Raw genomic sequence first — 26,273 nt, 5'->3', positions numbered from 1 at the left:
ACGTGTCCTTCTGGGACCCCCATCCGTTTGGCCCAATCTACAGTTACAGGGTCTGTTCCCTCTGTTGTTATCACACTGTATTTGCTATCTGTCTGGTTTTACAAACCATCTTTAGTAGATGCTGCATGGTTTCTAAGCGCAATCTTGAGTGCAGGTATACATGCACTGGTGTAGTGTCTTATAAATCAATTATAAATCAAGTGCCAGGAAGTACCTTTAGCTATTTAATTATACATTTTCAGGGCAAAAATTGGGTCTCCAGCTGGACACATTGCAGGCTCTTGGATGTACTTTTGATGTACTCTTCTGATGTACTTTGATAGACTCTTTTGATGTACATTTTGGGATCCTAGGTGATTATAGAACATAATGTATCCATTTATTGAAGCTTCAGGTAGGTTTTTAGGCACTTCTTTCATATTCATGTGTAGATACAAATCATTATTCAATAACTTATTCACTGTAGTGTATTGTCACTGTGTTAAATGTGCACTTTAAATGGAAAAAGAAAAAACTAGAGGCAGTCAGATCTCAACATCACTGTTCATCTGCCTACTGTTGGGTACTTAGATGCTCCTTTGCTAAAGTGATTCTTGTGATCTCCTTTGGCGTCTACTCCCCATGTAGCTCCCGAGTAATTCCCAGAATTTATTGCGTTTATTTTTGTCACTTGCAATATAGTATTCCCCATGTCACATCTTTGTCTGCCAACTCCTAGTTATATATGGAGGTGATAAAAGTGTGCTAATGTTTTATCAGGACTTGAGATCGTTTGTGGACTAAGCTTAAGGCTAGAACAGCTGTTAACTAAATGGCACAATGTCGTTGCTGCTTTGCATAGCAAGGCGCTGATCTCTCTTCATGTCGACACCAATTTAGCACTAGCAACACAAATCATATTCTCTAGCCCATTTGTTTATTGACATATTTTGCATAAAGACAGACTTCAAAGAGACTGCAGGTGGCAGGCATAATGCAAAGCTTAGGAACTTATTTATTAAATATCCTATATTCAAGTATTCCAGCTGGGTAAATTGACAGTATCATATTTAAGCTCATGCTAGGATTGGCCTGCGCAGCTGCCCGGAAACATCGTTTCTGTGGGTGAGTAGACCTGGTCACTTTGTACTTTTATTGAGACCTGAATTTGTGAGAAGGTCTGCTAGGGTGGCACAATTTTAGCGGTGGTATGTTGCCCAGCTACATCTGTTTTTTTCTGGAGCACTGGGGAATGGGTGAGCAGAAGTGAATTCCCCAGTTCTCTAGGATCGAAGAAGGAATGCTTGTGAATGTGCAAAGCCAGTAGGCAGTGTGTGTCTAGGGAGGAGCAACTGTCCATGTAAGCGGAAAGAGGTTTGCAGTGTAAGGCAGCCAGCCTAGAGGCACACTTGGGGGGGGGGGGTATTTGCTAAAACTTGAATTTATCTCAATTTTTTTATTAAAACAAACTTGACCTAACTCTCATCCACAAAATCGTACGAAAATTTGAATCGTACTACACTTTGACACTCAAACCGCTCAAATTTTTGGAATTGTTGCCCTGAAACTGAGAAATTTTGAGGTTATTGTAGGAAACCCAGGACATCTGCCATTGACTTCTACATGACCTCTGCAGGTTTTAGCTGGAAAATTTCGATTTTTATTTTTTTTTCCTCTAGAAAAAAAGTTTTCCCCTTTAAAAACTTGACCAGAAAAAAATCAAGCTTTAATAAATAGGCCCCTTATTGTAAATCCAGGGCTGCTTTTACTATATTACCCAGTACTCATAGGTGCTTAAAGGGCACCAGTCACCCCCTGTTGCTTTTGACATCCACAACGATTTAGCTATCAGATAGCACTGCTGTTCTGTAGTAATGTAGTACAAGGTGCAAAGTTGGATTCACATTCTTATGCCTCTTAAATGCCTCTTAAATTAAAACTACATCCCTGAACAATGAAGGTCTCTATAAAAATATATTGTATAAAAAAGCTCCAATTTAAAACCCTGCTTCGCGTAAATAAACCATTTTCATAATAATATACTTTTTTAGTAGTGCATGCCATTTTAAAAAAAAAAGGGCCTCCCCTCGGCATCCTAGTATTCAAGGTGCACACTAACAAACCAAACATGTTAGGTCATGCAAGCCAATTAACAGACAGTTAATTGGCTTGCTGTTAGAGTTGTTGTATTTCTGGTCAGGTGATCTCTGAGGCAGCACACAGACCATCACAAAATGGAGGCTGAAGGCAAGAGATGTAAAAGGGCAATATTTACTTAAATATAATCTGTTTTGGTAAGATTCTTTAACATGCCACTTAATTTGATATAAAATATCAAATGCTTAAGTATTAATTTTGGGGGTATAGTTTTCCTTTAACAACTGTGGAGCTGAGATTCTAACATAAGGCCTGCTGACACTGGAACTTTGAGTTGCTTTACCAGCCATCCTGCTTATCAGACCCCCATCTCCAGGAAGAACTGACTAATTAGAAGTCCTCAAGAGACTTTGCCCCAATAGATCCTACCAAACCCAAAGAGGGTTTTGCTAGCATATAGACCACTTCCTGGAAGTGACATCACTATAACCCAAAGCAATGTCATGCTAGGAGTCTGGATTGAAGTCATTGGTGTTTTAGATTAAACAGAGGACCTGTGCCCATTATAACTCCCTATGCAAGAGCATGCTCAAGAAATCATGGCTTTTCTTCTCAAAACAAGAATTCTTTATGGATAATTCAGTGGGTACCAACCCAATACAGAAAAAAAAATTGAATGCAAGCTTTACCAAGGCAGGGACAGATATGAAAGTGAAGTGTCGCTTGTAAGATATTAATAATAGTGTTCAGCATCCCTTATGAAAATCACTATTCAGTTGGTAAGCATGAGGCCCAGTCAATGTCAAAGATTTCACTCGCAAACAATCGCTTTTGCTCTAGACCAGTGCTACTGTTTCTACCCTGCAAATAAATCGGCTCTGGGCAATCTGTTCCGCTATAGTGTAAAGTAGCTTCACTCGTGCCATTCACATTATTCTCTTTCTAAACACAGAAGCCTACCTGGGTTAGCACAGTCGTGTTCTAATGAGAAGGTCAGATTAGGTTCGAAAATCCAATTAACGATATTTATAGAAAACACAGTTACAATGCAACAAAAGGCTGGTTTAAAAAGCTTCAAATGTTGCTTAGCGGGGTAAAAGCAAAGATAATTAGAGGAATTAAAGGGTCACTTCATGCTCAGAATATCAGTGGAAATGGACTAATATAAATACACACCAAAGTAACGACAGTATTTGATGACAGAAGAAAGAGTGGCTGCTATAATGAATGTAAAGACATGATTCCATTTGTAGTTCTGGCATTATTGAAAAATAATGATTACACCTTTGAGGCAGCCAAGCATATCTTTATATAAGAAAGATAAAATTCCTAGCGTGCTTAGAATTAATTAATAGAACTTGGACTGCCTCTTAGGATGTCTTTGCTATAAAATGAGGTGATCGGCTTTAATGAGCTGATTTGAGAAAATGAGAAGGATAAAGTATGTTATGACTAGAAATACCATTTCTGCTTAATCATATTGGCTATTTAGCAATAACAGGGCTTTCTCGGGATTATTATTATACCCTCTGTCTCTGCCCTATAAATGCAACTTTAGGTATACAAGGGAGATTCTGTATTTCTACTGATCAGTGAGAAAATAAGAGTAAGTGATGTCAGTGATAAGCCTGCTCTGTAAAAGATATTAGGGCTCATTATAAGCCTGCTCTGTAAAAGATATTAGGGCTCATTTTACAACTGCAAATGCAGTGAGCAAACTGCAATTTCACACAGTTGCCAAGTTTTTCCCAACAATGCAGCATTTTGTGGGCAAAAAGGAGAGTTAAACCTGGCTCTGGAGTTGAAACTTTGCTTCACTGCAAATTTGGCGCAATTGTGCTGAAGTTGTCATTTCTGGAGTTCAGTGAGAGTGGCATGTGCACCCCATTCTTTTGGCACAACTGCACTCCCACGATTGATAAAGGGCACTGTGGGAACCCTGAAACTACAGCCTGGTTAGAAGGAGGCAGTAGCCCCAGACTGACTATGAATGGTATTTCCCAGCATGCCCACGAGCTGACAACTGTATTACTATGCTGATTGCTGTAGATTACAGTAATTGCATAGTAACAGCATTACAATACTGGAGTCCTTGGTTCAATTACAGCCAGGCTACTATTTATGGGTATTATTTGAAAGAAGCACTTATGTTCTCCCTATGTCACATTGTTATTTTGTTGGTTTTTGTGCTAACAGTAAGCAAAGTTTCTACTAAACCTGGCTAATGCATCTAGTCACTGATAAATATTAGTCAGTTATTTACGTTAAAACAAATGTATCTATGAGCCAACCCAATAGAAAACATAATTGCAACTCTGCTCTTCCTCTAAGCAGTTCTTTTAGCACTGGTTTTACACTCAGAATGCTGCATGGTGTTTGGCTACAGAGAAATAAATTGAATATGACTATGACTAGTCCTCTAGCTTTTAATAATCTGTAGGGCAATCAATCAAGGAGGGATGTGTTTGGGCAATTTGATAACATGACTCAGTAGAAGATCTTAAAGTCTTTCTGACTGCAGTTTGTCTTCAGAATGACTTGACGATAAAATCAGAAAGGCAAAAATAAGTCTAGAAACTGAAAGCAATTTATTACAGAAGGGGTAGGGTCCCAGATGCTAGAATGAAATAATACAATTTAAAAAGCTACCCAAGGTGATAAATGAGTTTTTCACATGATGTACACAAGTGACGATTGGAATGAGAAATGTGTTATATTTTTCATCAGTTCTGTTGATTCCTATTTCTCTTACAGCTTAGTGCACATCTCTGAAAGATCAACCAATGGAAATCACATTGTTTTCTGCTGCCCTCCTACTCTAATAATATTCTATGACAGACAATTTATTCCTGACTCCAAGATGGATCAGACCAGTCCCTGGATCAACTTTGTTTTAACAGTTAGGGGCAGATTTGTCAAGGGTCGAATTTCGAGTGTTACAAAACCTTCGAATTCGATCCTCGAAGTAAAATCCTTTGAATTCGAATATCGAATTAGAAGGATTTTAGCGCAAAAGCTTAGATTGAAAGATCGGATAAAAATCGTTCGAAACTAATGATTCTAACGATTTTAAGTGATTAATGATTTTTATTCGTAGAGAAGTGCTCTGGAAGGTCCCCATAGGCTAACATTGCATTGCGGTAGGTTTAAAGGGACGAAGTATGAAGTCAAAGTTTTTTTCAAAGAGACAGTACTTCGATTATCAAATGGTCGAATAGTCGAACGATTTTTACTTGGAATCGTTCGAATCATTCGATTTGACCAATTCGATGGTCGAAGTACCCAAAAAAATACTTTGAAATTCGAATATTTTTGCATTCGAATTATTCACTCAAGTTTAGTAAATCTGCCCCTTAATTTCAGTGACTTTGTATTTCTAAAAAAACATACAAGCTTTTCTTAAAGTTATCTAATGTATTTATCAGTGCACCAGCCTAGGGGAGAGAGTTCACAACTTCACAGCCCTGACTAAAAACCCCTTTCTGCATATTAGGTGGAACCTTTTTTCTTCTAATCTGAATAGATTAGAAACCCCTATCTGACACCCTCCACTGGCACCCCTCTCTGCTTCCTCCCCACATAGTCTTCTACTAGAAAAAGTGTCCCTGGCAGCAACATTTACCTATCTATGCAGTAGTAGTGCAGTGGAGGCGCCATCTTCAGTAGCTTCGGATTTCTTTGTGAACTGACACTTTTGGCGCAGGCCTGGACTGGCAATCTGTGGGTTCTGGCAAACTGTCCCATAGACAGTCACTATATAGTGGGCTGGTGGAGGACTATTTGGGCCTCTGAGTACTTGGAATGCCAGGGCCTATTTTGACTCCCAGTCCAGACCTGTTTTGGCACATGCGAAGTTGGAGCCAGTCTGTATTAGTGCCAACTGGTTATTCACCGGAAAGCTCTGTAAATTACAGAAGAGGATGTGAAGATACAGAAGCTAGCGAATATGGCTCCCATGAGCTCCGCTGCTCTACTTCACATAGATAGGTCAGTGTTGCTGGCTATGAGGGGAGAAAGCTGGGAGGGGGCCAGTGGAGAGTGGCAGATGGAGGCTTTTAACTTTAAGGGGGTTTTGTTCTCTTTTAAGTATCTCTTCTACATCTAAAACAACCCAAACAAGGGCAGTTTTTTTTAATAACCAAGACTTTCCATTCTTTAACTTTACTTTAACACCTTAGTTTGTTGTGTTCTCTTGACTCTCTCTAATGCAATAAAATCCTATTTGAGCACTGGAGACCAAAACTGCATGGCATATTCTAGATGGAGCCTTACCAGTGCTTTTTAAAAATAGGCAATTACCCTCTCCTGCTATGAATCTGTACCATTTTACTACGGGTGAAAATATCAGTTTAGGGGGTGCACACCCTAGAAAACAATATTGAGGTGCTAATCCATAGTAGGCTTCCCATGTGGGTCTCCAAACTACAAAAATCAAGTGAAGGATTGCAGACTCAGTTTGAAAATGAAAGAAATATTTATTGCATCAAGAGGAAAAAAGGTTACAAAAAATACGAAAATAAATAGTGAGCCCTCACTACCTATTTTGGTATTTTTTTGTAAACTTTTTTCCATTTTAATACAGGACATTACCTTGCAGGCCATTTGCATTACTTGCTACCACTAAGATTATAATCCACCGGTAACCCCTGCTCCTTCTCCAGCAAGGATCTGTCTATTCAGTCATGTTAAATAGTGTTGTAGTCTAAGATGCTCCATAAATGTTTGATGACAAACTTCTAGATCCTGCTGTTGGATATATGACTGAAGCAAATTGTGTAACTTCGAGTTACAACACAGGCATCATAGTGTCTAAAATAGACACATACGTTATTCATATGTATGGATCCATTCGTTTTACCTGATGATGTGTAAAATGGCTTCAACTGGACTGTACAACATTAGTACACTTTTTAAATGCTGCAATGTGCTACCAGTAACAAAGCACATATGTGTGTTCATTCTGCAAGAAATATATATAGTGTACACTGATCCTCTCTCCCCAAGCATCCAAGAAACTCATAAGTTAACTTTCTTTTATTGCTTTCCTCTTTTATGTACTTAAAATAGTTACATTATTTTCCAGCTGTAGGGCGTCATTGGCTTCTAACTTACTTTACTAACACAGGCTACCTTTTTCTTTACCTCCCATTACCCCTGAACTCACAGGTACACCAGGCTGTGAGAAGCACATAAACATCTACTGTAGTTTGAGCCTTCCCAACTACATAATCAAAGCTGTAAATATAAGGAGTGAAAAATATTGTTTCATTGTGTCAGACTTTCAAATGGGAAAATGTCATGGACTATTGGTCAGCATAGAAGTGGCTTTATTTTGGAAGCACAAATGACATGTCTTCAAGGAGTTGAAAATGAAGAACAGACTTAATTCATATGAAAAACAGTTCTGGGTCTAAACCAGCTTGCATGTGCCGAGCGAGAGCTTATTATCAGCATGAAATACTGTTCCACGGTGATGGAAAATATCTGCCTGTTTAGTTAATGCCACACCAGCTTTCCTGCAGTTTTTATGTCATAGTATCGAAAAACCAAATACAGATCAAGTCGCAAAGCCTATTTGACATCCCATTAAATGGAGCCCTAAAAAAAGGGGCCCATAATTGCATTCACAGAGGCACACAAAGTCGTTCTGTTGAAAGACTGCTGAGCACAGAATTTGTCAGGGAACTGCTGGAGGTTCCATTTATCACCTAAGAAACCCTACTGTTTATACACTGCTAAGCTGCCCCTCTTTCAAACCTAGCCAAAGCCATGCTTTGTTTTTAAAGATTCAAAGAAACAGATAGGCATATAGCAAAGTGCTTACGCTTCTGATCACCGTATATCAGTACTGTCGCCTTAATTACCAGCAGAATAAATGCACGTGAACACTTGTTGCTTTTAGCAATTAAACACTCTTTACTAGAGATGTCGCGAACTGTTCGCCGGTGAACTTGTTCGCGCGAACATCGGGTGTTCGCGCTCGCCGGAAGTTCGCGAACGTCGCGCGACGTTCGCCATTTTGGGTTCGCCATTGTTGGCGCTTTTTTTTGCCCTCTCACCCCAGACCAGCAGGTACATGGCAGCCAATCAGGAAGCTCTCCCCTGGACCACTCCCCTTCCCTATAAAAACCGAAGCCCTGCAGCGTTTTTTCACTCTGCCTGTGTGTGCTGAAGAGATAGTGTAGGGAGAGAGCTGCTGCCTGTTAGTGATTTCAGGGACAGTTGAAAGTTTGCTGGCTAGTAATCGTTTTGATACTGCTCTGTTATTGGAGGGACAGAAGTCTGCAGGGGTTTGAGGGACATTTTAGCTTAGGTAGCTTTGCTGGCTAGTAATCTACCTTCTACTGCAGTGCTCTGTATGTAGCTGCAGTGGGCAGCTGTCCTGCTTCTGATCTCATCTGCTGACTGCTGCAATAACAGTAGTCCTTGTAAGGACTGCTTTTATTTATTTTTTTGTTGTTTTACTACTACTACTACTACTACTATAAGAGCCCAGTGCTATTAGTCTAGCAGTGTTGGGGAGTGGGACTGGTGTGCTAATCTGCTGCTCCTAGTAGTTCAGCAGCACCAACTTTAATTTTTTTTTTTAATATTCATTTTTTTTTTATTTTACTTTTTTTTATTTTACTACCGCTGTAGTAGTGTATAAGTTGACCTTTTAGGCATTATTTGCCCTGTAGGCATTATTTGCACACTGTTTTCTTCAACCCGCCATCTAGCTGTGTGACCTTGTTCACATTCTGTCTAAATATCCATAATATTACCGTCTCCAGAAAAAACACCGGAGTGACTTTTTTCAAGCAGCCATAATATATTTTACGTAATCCGTATCCACCGCTGTAGTAGTGTATACGTTGACCTTGTAGGCATTATTTGCACACTGTTTTCTTCAACCCGCCATCTAGCTGTGTGAGCTTGTTCACATTTTGTCTAAATATTGATAATATTATCGTCTCTAGAAAAACCACTTGAGTTACTTTTTTTCAAGCAGCATTCATATATTTTACGTAATCCGTATCCACCGCTGTAGTAGTGTATACGTTGACCTTGTAGGCATTATTTGCACAGTGTTTTCTTCAACCCGCCATCTAGCTGTGTGACCTTGTTCACATTCTGTCTAAATATCCATAATATTACCGTCTCCAGAAAAAACACCGGAGTGACTTTTTTCAAGCAGCATTCATATATTTTACGTAATCCGTATCCACCGCTGTAGTAGTGTATACGTTGACCTTGTAGGCATTATTTGCACACTGTTTTCTTCAACCCGCCATCTAGCTGTGTGAGCTTGTTCACATTTTGTCTAAATATTGATAATATTATCGTCTCTAGAAAAACCACTTGAGTTACTTTTTTTCAAGCAGCATTCATATATTTTACGTAATCCGTATCCACCGCTGTAGTAGTGTATACGTTGACCTTGTAGGCATTATTTGCACACTGTTTTCTTCAACCCGCCATCTAGCTGTGTGAGCTTGTTCACATTTTGTCTAAATATTGATAATATTATCGTCTCTAGAAAAACCACTTGAGTTACTTTTTTTCAAGCAGCATTCATATATTTTACGTAATCCGTATCCACCGCTGTAGTAGTGTATACGTTGACCTTGTAGGCATTATTTGCACACTGTTTTCTTCAACCCGCCATCTAGCTGTGTGAGCTTGTTCACATTTTGTCTAAATATTGATAATATTATCGTCTCTAGAAAAACCACTTGAGTTACTTTTTTTCAAGCAGCATTCATATATTTTACGTAATCCGTATCCACCGCTGTAGTAGTGTATACGTTGACCTTGTAGGCATTATTTGCACACTGTTTTCTTCAACCCGCCATCTAGCTGTGTGAGCTTGTTCACATTTTGTCTAAATATTGATAATATTATCGTCTCTAGAAAAACCACTTGAGTTACTTTTTTTCAAGCAGCATTCATATATTTTACGTAATCCGTATCCACCGCTGTAGTAGTGTATACGTTGACCTTGTAGGCATTATTTGCACACTGTTTTCTTCAACCCGCCATCTAGCTGTGTGAGCTTGTTCACATTTTGTCTAAATATTGATAATATTATCGTCTCTAGAAAAACCACTTGAGTTACTTTTTTTCAAGCAGCATTCATATATTTTACGTAATCCGTATCCACCGCTGTAGTAGTGTATACGTTGACCTTGTAGGCATTATTTGCACACTGTTTTCTTCAACCCGCCATCTAGCTGTGTGAGCTTGTTCACATTTTGTCTAAATATTGATAATATTATCGTCTCTAGAAAAACCACTTGAGTTACTTTTTTTCAAGCAGCATTCATATATTTTACGTAATCCGTATCCACCGCTGTAGTAGTGTATACGTTGACCTTGTAGGCATTATTTGCACACTGTTTTCTTCAACCCGCCATCTAGCTGTGTGAGCTTGTTCACATTTTGTCTAAATATTGATAATATTATCGTCTCTAGAAAAACCACTTGAGTTACTTTTTTTCAAGCAGCATTCATATATTTTACGTAATCCGTATCCACCGCTGTAGTAGTGTATACGTTGACCTTGTAGGCATTATTTGCACACTGTTTTCTTCAACCCGCCATCTAGCTGTGTGAGCTTGTTCACATTTTGTCTAAATATTGATAATATTATCGTCTCTAGAAAAACCACTTGAGTTACTTTTTTTCAAGCAGCATTCATATATTTTACGTAATCCGTATCCACCGCTGTAGTAGTGTATACGTTGACCTTGTAGGCATTATTTGCACACTGTTTTCTTCAACCCGCCATCTAGCTGTGTGTATTATCGTTTCCAGAAAAACCAACTGAGTTTTTGTTGTTGTTGTTGTTTTTTTAAAAATAATGCCAGGCAAAGGCAGGCCGCCACGCAGAGGCCGTGCTAGGGGCCGTGCTGCTATGCAATCCTGTGGCCCTAGCAAATTGCCCAGTTTTAAAAAGCCAATGACCCTGAACTCCCAAAATGCTGAAGAGGTAGTTGACTGGCTTACACAGCACACCCCATCCTCTACCGTTTCTAACTTTACCACAACATCCTCCTCATCCTCCACTGCTATGGCCACCCCACGTAACACTTCCTCCACCACCGGTGCCCCTTCTTCACTGGGGTCAGAGGAGTTATTTTCCCATGAGTTTCTTGAACTGAGTAATGCGCAACCATTATTGCCAGAAGAAGATGAAGGAGATGAGGACCTTACACCAGATTTAATTCTGGCAGAGAACACGATAGAGATGGACATAATGAGTGATGAGGAGGAGGTCCCCGCTGCTGCTTCCTTCTGTGATGTGTCAGAAGAAATTGATGCATCTGAGGAGAATGATGATGAGGAGATTGATGTTTTGTGGGTGCCTAGTAGAAGAGAGCAAGAGGAGGGTAGTTCAGATGGAGAGACGGAGAGTCAGAGAGGCAGTAGGAGAATAAGACTTAGAAGAAGCAGGGAGGACAGCCCGCAGGGATCAGTAGGGCAACAACATGTATCGGCACCTGTGTTCAGCCGGCCAACGCACCCGCCATTGCCGCCAATGCCGCCAACTTCTACTGTTACCGCCAGATCGCACACTTCCAAAAAGTCAGCAGTGTGGGATTTTTTTAATGTGTGTGCCTCTGACAAAAGCATTGTAATTTGCAATGAGTGCAGTCAGAAACTGAGCCTTGGTAAGCCCAACAGCCACATAGGTACAACTTCTATGCGAAGGCACATGAGCGGCAAGCACAAAGCACTTTGGGAGCAACACCTCAAAGGCAACAGGCAAACTAAAAGCCACACTCCTTCTGGTCCAGCATCTTACTGCTCTACCTCTGCTCTCCTTGACCCGTCTGAACCACCCTCCACTCCGCCTTCCACCTTGACCACCTGTTCCCATTCCCAGTCATCTGCCACCAGCCAAGTTTCTGTGAAGGCCATGTTTGAGCGTAAGAAGCCAATGTCTGACTGTCACCCCCTTGCCCGGCGTCTGACAGCTGGCTTGTCTGCCCGCCAGCTTTTACCATACCAGCTGGTGGACTCTGAGGCCTTCCGCAAATTTGTAGCAATTGGGACACCGCAGTGGAAGGTACCCAGCCGCAATTTTTTTGCTAAAAAGGGAATACCACACCTGTACCAACATGTGCAGAGCCAAGTTACCGCATCTCTGTCACTTAGTGTTGGGCCAAAGGTCATATGACTACTGACGCATGGTCCTCCAAGCATGGTCAGGGCAGGTATGTCACCTACACTGCCCACTGGGTGAACTTGGTAATGGCTGGGAAGCAGGGAATGGGTAGCTCAACAACAACAGTGGAGTTGGTGTCACCGCCACGGATTGCACGCGGTTCTGCCACCACCTCTACTCCTCCATCGCTCTCTACCTCGTCTTCTTCTTCTTCTTACTCTGCTGCTGGGTCCTCCTTCTCCTCCTCCACACCTGTGCACCCCCAGCTCCCCCTAGGCTATTCGACGTGCCAGGTACGCCGTTGTCACGCTGTCTTGGGGATGACGTGCCTGGAAAGCAAAAACCATACCGGGATCTGTACTCCTGTCATCTCTGCAGTCACAGGCCGATCGGTGGCTGACCCCACACCAACTGCAGATCGGAAAAGTGGTGTGTGACAATGGAAGCAATCTGTTGGCAGCGTTGAGACTAGGCAATTTAACACATGTGCCCTGCATGGCACATGTGTTAAATTTAATAGTCCAACGTTTTGTCTCCAAGTACCCAGGATTCCAGGACGTTCTCACCCAGTCCAGAAAGGTGTCGGCCCATTTCAGACGTTCCTACACAGCCATGGCACGCCTTGCTGACATTCAGCAGCGCTACAACATGCCAGTCAGGCGTTTGATTTCTGACAGCCAGACTCGCTGGAATTCAACGCTCCTTATGTTGGAACGTCTGCTGCAACAACAAAGGGCCGTCAACGAGTACCTTTTGAACTGGGTGGTAGGACTGGATCTGCACAGCTGGGGATTTTTTTCCCCCCTTACTGGGTGCTTATGCGCGATGCCTGCAGGCTCATGCGACCTTTTGAAGAGGTGACAAATATGGTCAGTCGCACCGAAGGCACCATCAGCGACCTAATACCCTTCGCTTTATTCCTGGAGCGTGCCGTGCGACGAGTGACAGATGAGGCTGTAGACCAGCGTGACGAGGAGCTGGAAGCGCACGATTTCTGGTCGGAATCACCAGAACGAACCCAGGCACCTGCTGCAACGCAGGGAGAGGTGCCAGAAGTGGAGTCAGAGGAGGAAGGTGGCTTTGTGGAGGAGGAGGACCAACAGGAGCAGGCTTCCCAGGGGGCTAGTGGTGACCTTTTGGGGACCCCTGGTCTTGTACGTGGCTGGGGGGAGGAGACCGTGGATGATGCAGTCCTTGATAATGAGGAAGCGGAGATGGATAGCTCTGCATCCAACCTTGTGAGAATGGGGTCTTTCATGCTGTCATGCCTGTTGAAGGACCCCCGTATCAAGAGGCTTAAGGAGAAGGACCTGTACTGGGTCGCAACGCTACTAGACCCTCGGTACAAGCATAAAGTGTCAGAAATGTTACCAACATACCACAAGTCCGAAAAGATGCGGCATTTACAAACCAGCCTGCAAAACATGTTGTACAATGCTTTTAAGGGTGATGTCACTTCAGGAACTCATCAACATTCCAGGGGCAGAGGTGCCAGTAATCCTGCCACGAGCACACCTGCAAGGACAAAGCCCTTTGGCCAGTCTGTAACGTCAGACATGCAAATGTTTTTCTGTCCAAGGCAGCGCCACAACCCTTCTGGATCCACCCTCAAAGAACGCCTCGACCGGCAGGTAGCGGACTACCTGGCATTAACTGCAGATATCGACACTCTGAGGAGCGATGAACCCCTGGACTACTGGGTGCGCAGGCTTGATCTGTGGCCAGAGCTGTCACAATTTGCCATGAACCTCTTGTCTTGCCCAGCCTCAAGTGTGCTCTCAGAAAGGACCTTCAGTGCAGCAGGAGGGATTGTAACTGAGAAGAGAACTCGCCTAGGTCACAAAAGTGTCGATTACCTGACCTTTATTAAAATGAATGAGGGGTGGATCTCGGAGGGTTACTGCACGCCGGAAGACTTGTTCTGACTTCTATGCAGCTGTCCTTCTCTTCAAGCCTCATGACTCCACACACAGCTGTCCTTTAGCGTCCTCCTCCTCCCTCCGCCACCGTTACAAACTAGGGTGCAAACCCTACTGGTTTAATTTTTTCTGGCCTCTGTGCTTCAGTGGCTGCAACCAAAAAACTGGGCAAACAATGTCTACAAGGTCAACGTATGGCAAAAAATGACTATTTTCAGCATTTATATGGCATATTTTTTCTGGCAACTGTGCTTCAGTGGCTGCGTCCAAAAAAATGCATATTTTCTGCATTTATATGGCATAATTTTTCTGGCCTCTGTGCTTCAGTGGCTGCAACCAAAAAAATGCATATTTTCAGCATTTATATGGCATAATTTTTCTGGCCTCTGTGCTTCAGTGGCTGCAACCAAAAAAATTTATATTTTCAGCATTTATATGGCATAATTTTTCTGGCCTCTGTGCTTCAGTGGCTGCAACCAAAAAAATGCATATTTTCAGCATTTATATGGCATAATTTTTCTGGCAACTGTGCTTCAGTGGCTGCGACCAAAAAAATGACTATTTTCAGCATTTATATGGCATATTTTTTCTGGCCTCTGTGCTTCAGTGGCTGCGGCCAAAAAAACTGGGCAAACAATGCCTACAAGGTCAACGACGTTGACCTTGTAGGCATTGTTTGCCCAGTTTTTTTGGCCGCAGCCACTGAAGCACAGAGGCCAGAAAAAATATGCCATATAAATGCTGAAAATAGTCATTTTTTGCCATACGTTGACTCAACGTATATGGCAAAAAATGACTATTTGCAGCATTTATATGGCATATTTTTTCTGGCAACTGTGCTTCAGTGGCTGCGACCAAAAAAACTGGGCAAACAATGCCTACAAGGTCAACGTATGGCAAAAAATGACTATTTTCAGCATTTATATGGCATATTTTTTCTGGCAACTGTGCTTCAGTGGCTGCAACCAAAAAAACTGGGCAAACAATGTCTACAAGGTCAACGTATGGCGAAAAATTACTATTTTCAGCATTTATATGGCATATTTTTTATGGCAACTGTGCTTCAGTGGCTGCGTCCAAAAAACTGGGCAAACAATGCCTACAAGGTCAACGTATGGCAGTTGTTTAAAGAGAACAGTAGATTACTAGCCAGCAAAGCTACCTAAGCTAAAATGTCCCTCAAATCCCTGCAGACTTCTGTCCCTCCAATACAGAGCAGTATCAAGCAGATTACTAGCCAGCAAACTTACTATCATCTGTCCCTGAAATCACTAACAGCTCTCCCCCTACACTATCTCTTCCAAGCACACACAGGCAGATTTTTCAGATACATTTTTGCCCTTGATCCCCCTCTGGCATGCCACTGTCCAGGTCGTTGCACCCTTTAAACAACTTTAAAATCATTTTTCTGGCCAGAAATGTCTTTTCTAGATGTTAAAGTTCGCCTTCCCATTGAAGTCTATGGGGTTCGCGAACCGTTCGCGAACCGCTCGCGTTTTTGCGCAAGTTCGCGAATATGTTCGCGAACTTTTTTTCCGATGTTCGCTACATCCCTACTCTTTACTACTAGTAAATTGTAACTCTTGTCTTATTACTAGTAAATTGTGGCTCTGAGATTGATAGAATCCTGATATTATTGTGCAGCTATTTAGACATACCTTCCAAAGTCACCTAGTATAAATGTATGAAATCAACTTCCATTTAAGATTTATGAACATTAATGGCAGAGGGGAATTTTAAAACAGAAAGTGTCACAGATAAATAAATCTGAAATATGTAGACTTACCTTAATACACAGAGGGATTGATTAATTCCTTGGGAGATAATCATATAAGCCTATTGTTTTCTTGCCTTTTCTTCCTGTGGATTATGTAATAAGATTGTGTATATAGTTATTGAGGCTGAGACTAGGGTCTCTAGCTGTCTCCCTTCAGAGAAAAAAGAGACACCCAGGTTGAGATGGAGCACAGCTTTTATTAAGTTACATAGCAATAAGGATTAATTCTATCTTAGTTTGTATCAAGTACAATGTACTGTTTTATTATTAGAGAGAAAAAGGAAATAATTTTCAAAAATTCTGATTATTTGGATAAAATCGATTCTATGAGAGATGGCCATTCCCTAATTCAAAGCTTTTTGGCTAACGAGTTTCCGGAAAATGGATCCCATACCTGTAATAGAATCATAAGATATAGTATGACTAAAATCATTATAGTATAACATAATGAATAAAATGTATACTAAAATCATCCACTAAGTACATGATGAACGCTAAGGCCAATGATACAAATAAGGAGACAACATCTTCTTGTGGAAGGCATCCTACATTGCATGCATTTCAGAAGAATAAGGTCAGAAGGCAACAAACATGGCATAAAAAGTTAAATAAGTGTGTTTAACTGTATTTAACTGCCCTTCCTTGCATTTTTTAACACATTGTCTGCCTTGCAGCACTGGGGTCCTGAGTTTAATTCTGGCTTAGGCAACATCTGCAAGGAGTTGTATGTTCTTTCTGTGTCTGCATGTGTTTCCTCCCACACTGCAAGAAATATACAAAAAATATACAAATTAACTTTTGGCTGCATTTAACTGCGACAGGAACCTCAGATTGTAAGCATCACTGAGGCAGGGAATGGTATGTAAAGCAATGTGTAAATGTGACGGTGCTATATAAATAACAGATAATAATACAGATACAGGGGAATGTAATAAAAGTCGCAAAGAGCAAAACAATTTGCACAAATAAAAATAAAAAATTGCATTTCACAATGTAATACTCTTCCTTAAGTTGTTATTGCATTGCAAACATAACTTTTTCAGTAAGAAGTTTTATTGCATTCACTGCACACTGGTGCTAAATATAAAATTCGCAAACCTTCTTCCACTGTCGGAAGTCACAAAAGCTATATTAAATTCGCACAAAGGCTAATTTGTTCGCACAGAGGCATAACTTTTCGAATTGCGAATATTTTTTCCATAACCGACTTTTATTACATTCCCCATTAGTGTCTTTGGGTTTGCCAAAGGGGATAAGTTAGCAACATGTATTAATTATGAATAACCACATTGTTACTGGATTGAAAGTTTATATGGCGTCGTGGCTGGAAAATTAGGTAGTTGAGTACTGCAGCAGACACAATAACAACATCTCTGAATAGCAAATTGGAGAATATAATAAAAGTCAGTAATGGAAAAAAAATGTGTACAATGTGAACTCTTATTTCTTTGTTTATCACCAGCTTTGCAGATCTTTAGCGCCTGGTCCGCCAGCAAGAAAATGTTTTACATTTCATACTTTGTGTCAGATCATGCTGTATGTAATCTTCATATGGAAAAACACACAAAAAAGATATTCCACCTACAAGAATGTCTTTAAAAAATGGATATGTACAATTTAAATTCTCAATGTAACAACAATCCAGTGAAGAATATCACAGTTTACTATTCAACTTTTTGTTCTTAAAGATATACCAACACTAGGAATAGCATAACATTGTCTTTGCATGACATTTATAATTCTGCCATAAAAGTATTTGCCCAATACTTTTACATTACACATCTGATCCCCCATGTTCCATGTGGGGGGATGCTGCCAAATTTGTACAGCAGTAGTCAGTTAGTATTAAAAACTCTGACAGGTTGAGAAGGGACAGTCAGGTTGGCAAAACAGGTTTAGGAATTTCAAGTAACAATTACAGGTATGGGACCTGTTATCTAGAATGCTCAGGACCTGGGTTTTTTTCCAGATAATGGATCTTTTCTTTAAGTCTACTAGAAAATCATGTAAACATTAAATTAACCCAATAGGCAGGTTTTGCTTCTCATAAGGATTAATTATATCTTAGTTTGGATCAATTACAAGGTACTGTTTTATTATTACAGAGAAGAAAATCCTTTTTAAAATTTTTATTTGATTATAATGGAGTCTATGAGAGGCAGCCCTTCTGTAATTTAGATCTTTCTGGATAATGGGTTTCCGGATAACGGATCCCATCCCAGACTTATCCATGAAAAACAATCAGCATCACCTATATTGAATATTAAAGGAAAACTATACCCCTCAAACAATGTAGGTCTCTATAAAAAGATATTGCATAAAACAGTTCATATGTAAAACCCTGCGTCATGTAAATAAACCATTTTCATAATAATATACATTTTAGTAGTATGTGCCATTGGGTAATCCTAAATAGAAAACCGTCATTTTAAAAAATATGGGCCACCCCCTGGGATCGTAGGATTCACGGTGCACACAAACATACCAAACAAACTATACTTGTTAGGTCACATGAGCCAATTAACAGACAAAGTTCTGTCTTTTGCTTCTTCCTGTTACAGTAAGAGCTGCAGTATTTCTGGTCAGGTGATCTCTGAGGCAGCACACAGACCATCATGAAATGAGCACTCAAGGTCAAGAGATGTAAAAGGGCAATATTTACTTAAATATATATTCCAGTTTGGTAAGATTCTTTAATATGTCACTTAATTTGATATAAACTATCTGTTGCTCAAGTATTCATTTGCGTTAATTGGCTCATGTGACCTAACATGTTTGGTATTCTTGTGTGCACTGTGAATCCTAGGATCCCAGGGGGCGGCTCTTATTTTTTTAAATGGCAATTTTCTATTTAGGATTACCCAATGGCACATACTACTAAAAAAGTATATTATTATAAAAATGGTTTATTTACATGAAGTAGGGGTTTACGTATGAGCTGTGTCATGCAATATATTTTTATAGAGACCTACTTTGCTCCTTTAAGCAATAGCACACCACTATAGATCTACACTGTTGTATCTTTGTTTTATGTCTGTGAATGTACAATAAAATGTATGCAAATTGTCTGCATTCAAAGTGTTGTACATGTTTGAATATTAGCATAATCATCAATAATCCATATTTTTTAACCTTGCCATCCAATGAAATTCAGTAGGAATGCACTGGATTATGCAGCTGTGTAAAAACTTTATTTATTTTATATTTTAGAAAGAATAGTCCCTCAACCTTTAAAACTAATTCATGCTTATGTTTAAGATAAAATTAAGTAGATGTTGTGAAGGTGGAATATGGTTTCAATTCACCAAAAGCAATATATAGTTAATGAAAATATTAATAGTAAACAATCTTCCTGTATTAGCCTTAATGTAATAGATGTGATGCTCTTTACTAATAATACAGGTATGGGATCCCATATTCACTCATTAAAATTAGACTGTCAACATATGCTTTATGTGTGATGGTTTTACAGGTAAAGAAGAGGAACATGCCCTGGCCATAAGAATAAAAAAACATCAGAACACACCAGAGACAAAGTTTAAGTTTTATGAGGAGGGAAGAGATGAAGACTTATGCCAGATTCAAATATTTCAACCAGAAACTCTTGAAAAGTGCTCATTTAATGAGTCACTTCCGCTTGTAGTCATTATCCATGGATGGTCGGTATGTATTTAAATATTTCTCTTTACAATACAGTGTCTCCCAACTTATCTAAATTCATAATCATATTTTCTTAATACAGCAAAGGAAGAGAAAATGTTACCAAACATTGACCTGATTGTCAGTTAATCTCCTATTCAGGAATAGAAGTAATAATGCAATGACAGATGAAAAACAAATAGATAAAGTGAATGCATTACCAGGTGTGTGTTTTGGTAGGTTGCCAGAAACAATCCCATCTTATATATTGTGGTGTTCTTATATACCCATTGTTTAGGTTGATGGGATGCTGGAGAGCTGGATCTGGAAGATGGCTGCAGCGTTTAAATTACACAAAAGCCAATTTAATGTCGTCATCGCAGATTGGTTGACCTTTGCCCATGTTCACTACCCTATTGCCGTGCAGAATACTCGTGTTATAGGTCTAGAAATTGCTGAATTTCTGGAATGGCTGGAGGTAAAGTCTTAAATCTGTATATTTTATATGTGTGGGAATCTTCTGAACATTTTCACTGCACCATAAGATGCAAATACAAGGAGCAGTAAACCCATTGCCTACATGAATGTATAATGTAAGTCAGTGCTGTCCAACTTCTGTGGTACTGAAGGTCAGATATTATCTTGCCGATAATGGAAGCCAATGTTAACCACTCCCTGTTTGTAAACCACATCCATGTTACCACAAGACCATGTCCATATTAATGGTGGTAGCACACCAAAAAACCAAATGTTTGGTGCTCACTGCAGGGATATCACTCATCACTCGTAACATAGGACAGATAGAGTATGGCACACACAGGGAACATAGGGCAGGTAGAGTATGGCACACACAGGGAGCATGGGAAAAAAAGAGTATGGCACACACAGGGAGCATAGGGCAGGCATAGTATGGCACACACAGACAGAGTATGGCATGCAAAGTATGGCACACAGGGAGCATAGGGCAGGCAGAGTATGGCACACACAGTGACACAGTTTTGGTGCCCCTTTCCGAAGTTTGTATTAGGTGGTACAGGTGAACAATGTGGTCACTTTCAGTCTGGGTGTGAGGTGTGAACAGTACAGGGACAGTACAAGTTGGACAACATTAACATAAGCCATGGATTTCACAGTATGTTACTGTGGGTTAAGATGTATAAGCCATTCTGGTGCAATGCAATGTCTGCATATTTATAAAAGTAAACAATTCCATTGATTATTAATTACTTTGCACCAGAATTATTCGTATTCTACCTGTCCATATTTCATGTGGTTTTATCATCTCCGAAGTTGGCTGATTGAACATTTTGTGCCTAGTGTTCAAATTTGTACATTGATTTTAAAATGTAGATGATTAAACATTTACTAAAAGGGGACCATGTGTAAAGAATAAAGAAAAGCAGGAACAAAATGTTTCTCCCTGTATCTACTCCCAGGGCAATGTTGAGTGCAAATCTGTGCATATGCACATGTACCTGATCCAATTGAGCAAATATTTGTACCTCATAAAAACAATTATTCAAGATCATTAAATAACCAGGAGCAAATGCTGGTTTTCAATTTACGCAGATACTGCAGATAAAATTAAATGAATAGGTATATATTTTATTCATATTAAAAGTTTTTTTTACACAATATTTGTAGCTCTTGGGAGATGCTCAGAACCCCATATCCCTGGGGATGTCGCTGGGTCCCACAGGGAAAAGCAACTGTATTATGGTTATTCAGCTTCGAAGAGTTTCCTGAGAACTCTGTAGTGGTGAAACTTCCAGTGAAAGTTCATGATTGCATGTGGCAGAGCAATTCAGCATACCCAACTGTCATTTATAGGAAAAATGGCTTTTATTTTAGCCAGAAGCAGAACCTGAAAAATAAAAGCTGTTTTTCTTCTACAAAAAAGATCAGCAAATAATAAAACAGCTTTTCTCAGCAGTATAAAAATGTACATCCGATCAGAGCAGTTCTGCAAAACTACTCTTCATCAGTTTCCAGTTTACAGCAGACTAAACAGACTCTGTTCATGTTCTAAGCACACCCCAATCTCCCACTGAAACTGACCAGCGGGATAAGACCCATATGGCAAGCTAGTCGACATTGTACCTCCAACTTTCTATGGTTTTAAGTAACAATTACAATAGGTATCGGATCCGTTATCCAGACAGCTCCGAATTACAGGAAAGCCTTCTCCCATAGAGCCGGTTATAATCAAATAATTGAAATGTTTAAAAATTATTTCCTTTTCCTCTGTAATAATAATAGAGTAAATTGTATTTGATCCCAACTAAGAAACAATTGCACCTTGTTGGAAGTAAAGTTGCTGTACCATGTTAGCCAGTAAAAATGTTACAGGGCAACCCTTTTGAAATGAAAAATAACAAAAGTGGTATAAAGGTGATACCTTTATTGGCTAACTAATATAATTAGGCTAACTAATATATATTAGTTAGCCAATAAAGGTATCACTATTTTTTATTTCAAAAGGGTAACCTTATTGGAAGCAAAACCAGCCTATTGGACTTCATTTCAAATTTAAAGGAATTTTTAGTAGACTTAAGATATGGGGATCCAAATTCCTTATCTGGAAAACCCCAGGTCCCAAGTATTCTGGATACCAAGTTCCATACCTGTATTTAACAATATGTTTTTCTTTACAATTTAGTCTACAAATTCTTGCCTTACATGTTACTCTTCTCTATTCCTTACTGAAAAAATTGCTGTATACATTTTAATGTGTCCTTTTGTATACCCACACAGCATTTGATAAATCACTAAAAGAAATTCCAATACTGGTGTATTAATGCATGATGGTGAGGCAAACAGTCTTATTTATTACATTTTCTAGCAGATCTCCCAAAGATTAGATTTCTCTTACTGAGAGGAAAATGCATTCATCTCTTTATCTTGGCGCTTTCCTTTCCTTACTGAATATGGGAATATGGATTTGGTACTGAATCTTAACTGCCATAATGTTTCAGCTCATTCTTAGATAATGAAAGTGGCATGTCTGAGACTATGTTAAAAGAATAGTAAATGCAGAATATACTGTGGTTCAGTTCCATTCGTGTTTCTGTGTTCGTTAGGTGGTTTTATATACATTTATCTTTCCATAAAGTTCATCATTTTCTCACAGCATACTTATTAAAGTGTCTACAAGATTTATTTTGAGATTTTAAAAAAAAGTTTCAAATTAAAGGGCAGCTTGAAAAAGCTTGATTTCTAGCCAATTATCCTCTCATTCTTGACTTGTATTCATGACATCACAGTAAAGGGGGGATCCAGGAGCAGGAACATTAGGCTTTCACTGGCTGAGGTTGGCAACAGGAAAAGATGCTAGTGCAGGGATAAAATGAGTCAAGAAGAAAAGAAAAATTCATAGACAGTGCCAGTTTATGCAGTCTGCCAAGTATCACAATAGTTTGCAGTCTGCAGATGATGACATCACTAACCAGTTGCAAAGGCAAAAACAGAAGAGAATGTTGCTTTTACAGCAAGACCTCCAGAAAAACAACAGTATCACATAATAGTATTTTCTTCCTTTTCTCAGTTAGACACACATAGGTCGGGTATGTATGAACCCAAGCAGCTTTTCTTGAATTTACCTAAATTAATCAAAAACCTTGGCAAGCTTCTACAGAAGTCAGTAGGAGTTGTATTTTTAACATTCAAGCTATTTTATGTCCCATCTTTTTAACCCGTCAACTTTCAACAGACGCATTGAAAATTAATGAAACAATGCAATTTTCATTGCCATCATTGCAATCAAGTTTTTCCATTTTGTTTCTTCAATCAAGATCAAGTAAAAGAAAACTAATACGAAAATGAATTAATCGGCAAAACTGAATCTACCATTTTGTGACACATTTATGGTTGCTTCAGTATTTCGGCTCAAGCAATCTTAAAGGAAACCCCACATGCGTTTCCTAACTAATGCTAGGTTTCAGGACAAAAAACCCTCAGCAATTCTCCATATTTTCCACAAATGGGCGTGTGTAATGAATAAAAAATTCAGAACCTAAAAAGCGTGTTCATGGAAAATAACAGATAAAAAACGAAAGGTTTGCGTAATCATAAATAGGCCCTTTATTCTCAGATTAGAATATACATAGTAACATAGTAAGTAAGGTTGAAAAGGACTCATGTCCATCGAGTTCAACCTTTTTTTCTTTTTATTAACTACCTATCTGCCAGTTGATCCATCTGAAGCCTCTCCAATTTGCCTCAGAGGGGGAAAAATTCCTTCCTGACTAGTAATCGTACTAGTCCCTGGATCAACTTGTACTATGAGCTATCTCCCATAACCCTGTATTCCCTCACTTGCTAAAAAGCCATCCAAACCCTTCTTAAAGCTATCTAATGTATCAGCCAGTACAACTGATTCAGGGAGAGAATTCCACATCTTCCACAGCTCTCATTGTAAAAAACCCTTCCAAATATTTAGACGGAACTTCTTTCTTCTAATCGGAATGGGTGACCTTGTGTCAGCTGGACACCTACTGGTGAATAAAGCATTAGAGAGATTATTATATGATCCCCTTATATATTTATAGATAAATATAAGGGGATCATATAATAATGCCAATTAGTGTTCACTTTGGTTCATTATAAAGTCAAATCTCTTTATAGGATTTGTTAGTGAGCTAAATCCTAAATCTCTACTTTCTTTCTGCAATCCTATATTGTGGGATATAAGCCTATATGAGTCTACACTCCATGCACACCTCTAATCATTTTCTGCACCAGTCACCAAGGTACACATCCTACTTCCACACAAATTAAACTAATTTAATGTTTCCCTGTGTCAGGGAGCCGGGAGCTCCCTCCAGGGAGGTAGTCAGGATCGAGGAGGAAGCCCTCTTGAAGGAGCAAGGTCGCGGTGTCCAAAGGGTTAAACAAAGGAGTAGTCAGAATCCAGGCAAGAGTTCACGGGCAGGCAGATAACAGCAAAGTCCAAAGTCCAGGCAAAGGGTCAGGATAATAATCAGGAACAAGATTTAGCAATAGAGGCTCACAGGGAACCCAGAATACACACAGGAAATGTTTCCTATACTTGGGCGCCATTCTGGCGTCTAGGTAGCGTTTTTATATTCGAATTTGGCGCAATAGTGACGTCATTGGCGTCCTTGCGCCGACGTCGGTTCACTGACGTCATCGCGCCAGCGCCGCTACCCATGTGGCGGCCATGGGCGCCGCCATTTTGGGAGCGACACTGGCAGGGAAGGACACGCCACCGGAGCTCGTGACACCCTGGTATCGTAAAGAGTAACGAGAAAAATGGGCAGTATAATGGACATTAGCCTCCTTAAGCTAATAAACTTTCTACAATATGTCCTCGCTGACTCATATGCCCCCTGTCATGAGAAGGGAAAAATATTGATATTCACTTATCTGTTACAGGAGCAATTCTCTACTTTACCAGCCATATAATTAGCATAAATATGTTCAGTTAGGCAAATTATTGCACTGTGTATTCTGTTGCCAATACACATTTATATGTAAAATTTATCAACATTATATAATTACCTTTGCTTCTTTCTTCAACATGATGTTGATGTCTTTTGGCTACTAAATATCAGTTCTTGCATGGAACAACACAATTTTCTGTTTTTCATTCCTGCTCTGAATTTAAATATATGATAAAGCAGAGCATCTTTCTTGTGATTTACAGTAAAATGAACTGCAGAACAAGGAAGATGTTAATTGTCCTTACGGGAAAAACTAAAAAAAAGTGTAGCTCACTGCCTTTTGGGGCATATGTATGCATTGCGGAGTCAGTGTTCTCGATGCAATTATAACGGGCTATAAATCCCAGTTAATAAAGTGAATTCCCTTAAATGTAAGCAGAATAAAAATGACACCACATAATAATATCTCGAGATTAAAGGACATTATCTCTAAATAGCCCATGACTAAGTGCCCCAAGTGGGTGCGAAACGCGCAGGGCGGATGGAGAGGCAAATAAACATTTTTTAACTTTGTACAAATAAAATATATATTTTTTAACTAATTTTCTCTGGTCCTGTGGATCTGGCCCTGCTTCTTCTTCATACCTTCATCATATATTTATAAACAAGATTTTCGGATACAAATGTAAAGATTCCCAGGATATATTTCAAATTAAATCAAATCTTTGGGCAGTAATTTTTACAGTAAAATCAACAACTGATTGCTTTCAGTGAGTTACTTCGCTACATAATATGGGCACCTTTGTTAGTAAATGATCCCCAAAATGGAGGTATGGAAGAATGGCATGGAATTCCTTGTTACTGTTGTATTTCTTAATATATTTCTTAATATAAAATGTAATATTATATAGTACAACAAGGAAGAGTCTCATTTTAAATATAGAAATTATGTATTTTAATGGGACTGATGCCTTGTCAATTGCAGAAGCATTAGACTTCTCTTGGTCTCTGCTGTCCACGCCAACTACATTTTATGGGCTGCTCTTCTCTCCTTGGCCCTGCACATTTAGGCCCTTCAGATGAGCATTGACATAAAGTGCAAAAAATCAATAAATGTTCTGGAATATGTTGGCTACACTAATACTATATTATTTACAGAAAATTTTTAGAACATCCACAGAATCATATGCTCCCTTCCTGTTATTGGTTTTTATTATCTTAGCATAGTATTTTGTCATATTGTTTTGCCTTTTTCGCTATGTTTTATATGATTCAGTGCATTAATGCCATCCCCATCCCTGTGTATTAAT

General features: G+C 39.5%; 1 protein-coding gene across 2 annotated transcripts in view; it reads left to right on the top strand.

Moving 5' to 3' along the window:
* The window catches only part of lipc.L (lipase, hepatic type L homeolog), a 74,348-nt gene that overhangs the window by 27,739 nt on the left and 20,336 nt on the right, over nt 1-26,273 (top strand). For both annotated transcript variants that reach the window (XM_041586761.1, XM_041586760.1), the window contains exons 3-4: nt 19,395-19,585; nt 19,860-20,039. In XM_041586761.1, coding sequence (XP_041442695.1) covers nt 19,395-19,585; nt 19,860-20,039 — 371 coding nt within the window. The remainder of the gene's footprint in view (nt 1-19,394; nt 19,586-19,859; nt 20,040-26,273) is intronic.

This window comes from Xenopus laevis, chromosome 3L (assembly GCF_017654675.1).
Source record: "Xenopus laevis strain J_2021 chromosome 3L, Xenopus_laevis_v10.1, whole genome shotgun sequence".
Taxonomy (NCBI): domain Eukaryota; kingdom Metazoa; phylum Chordata; class Amphibia; order Anura; family Pipidae; genus Xenopus; species Xenopus laevis.
This window is presented reverse-complemented; position numbering and strand designations above follow the sequence as displayed.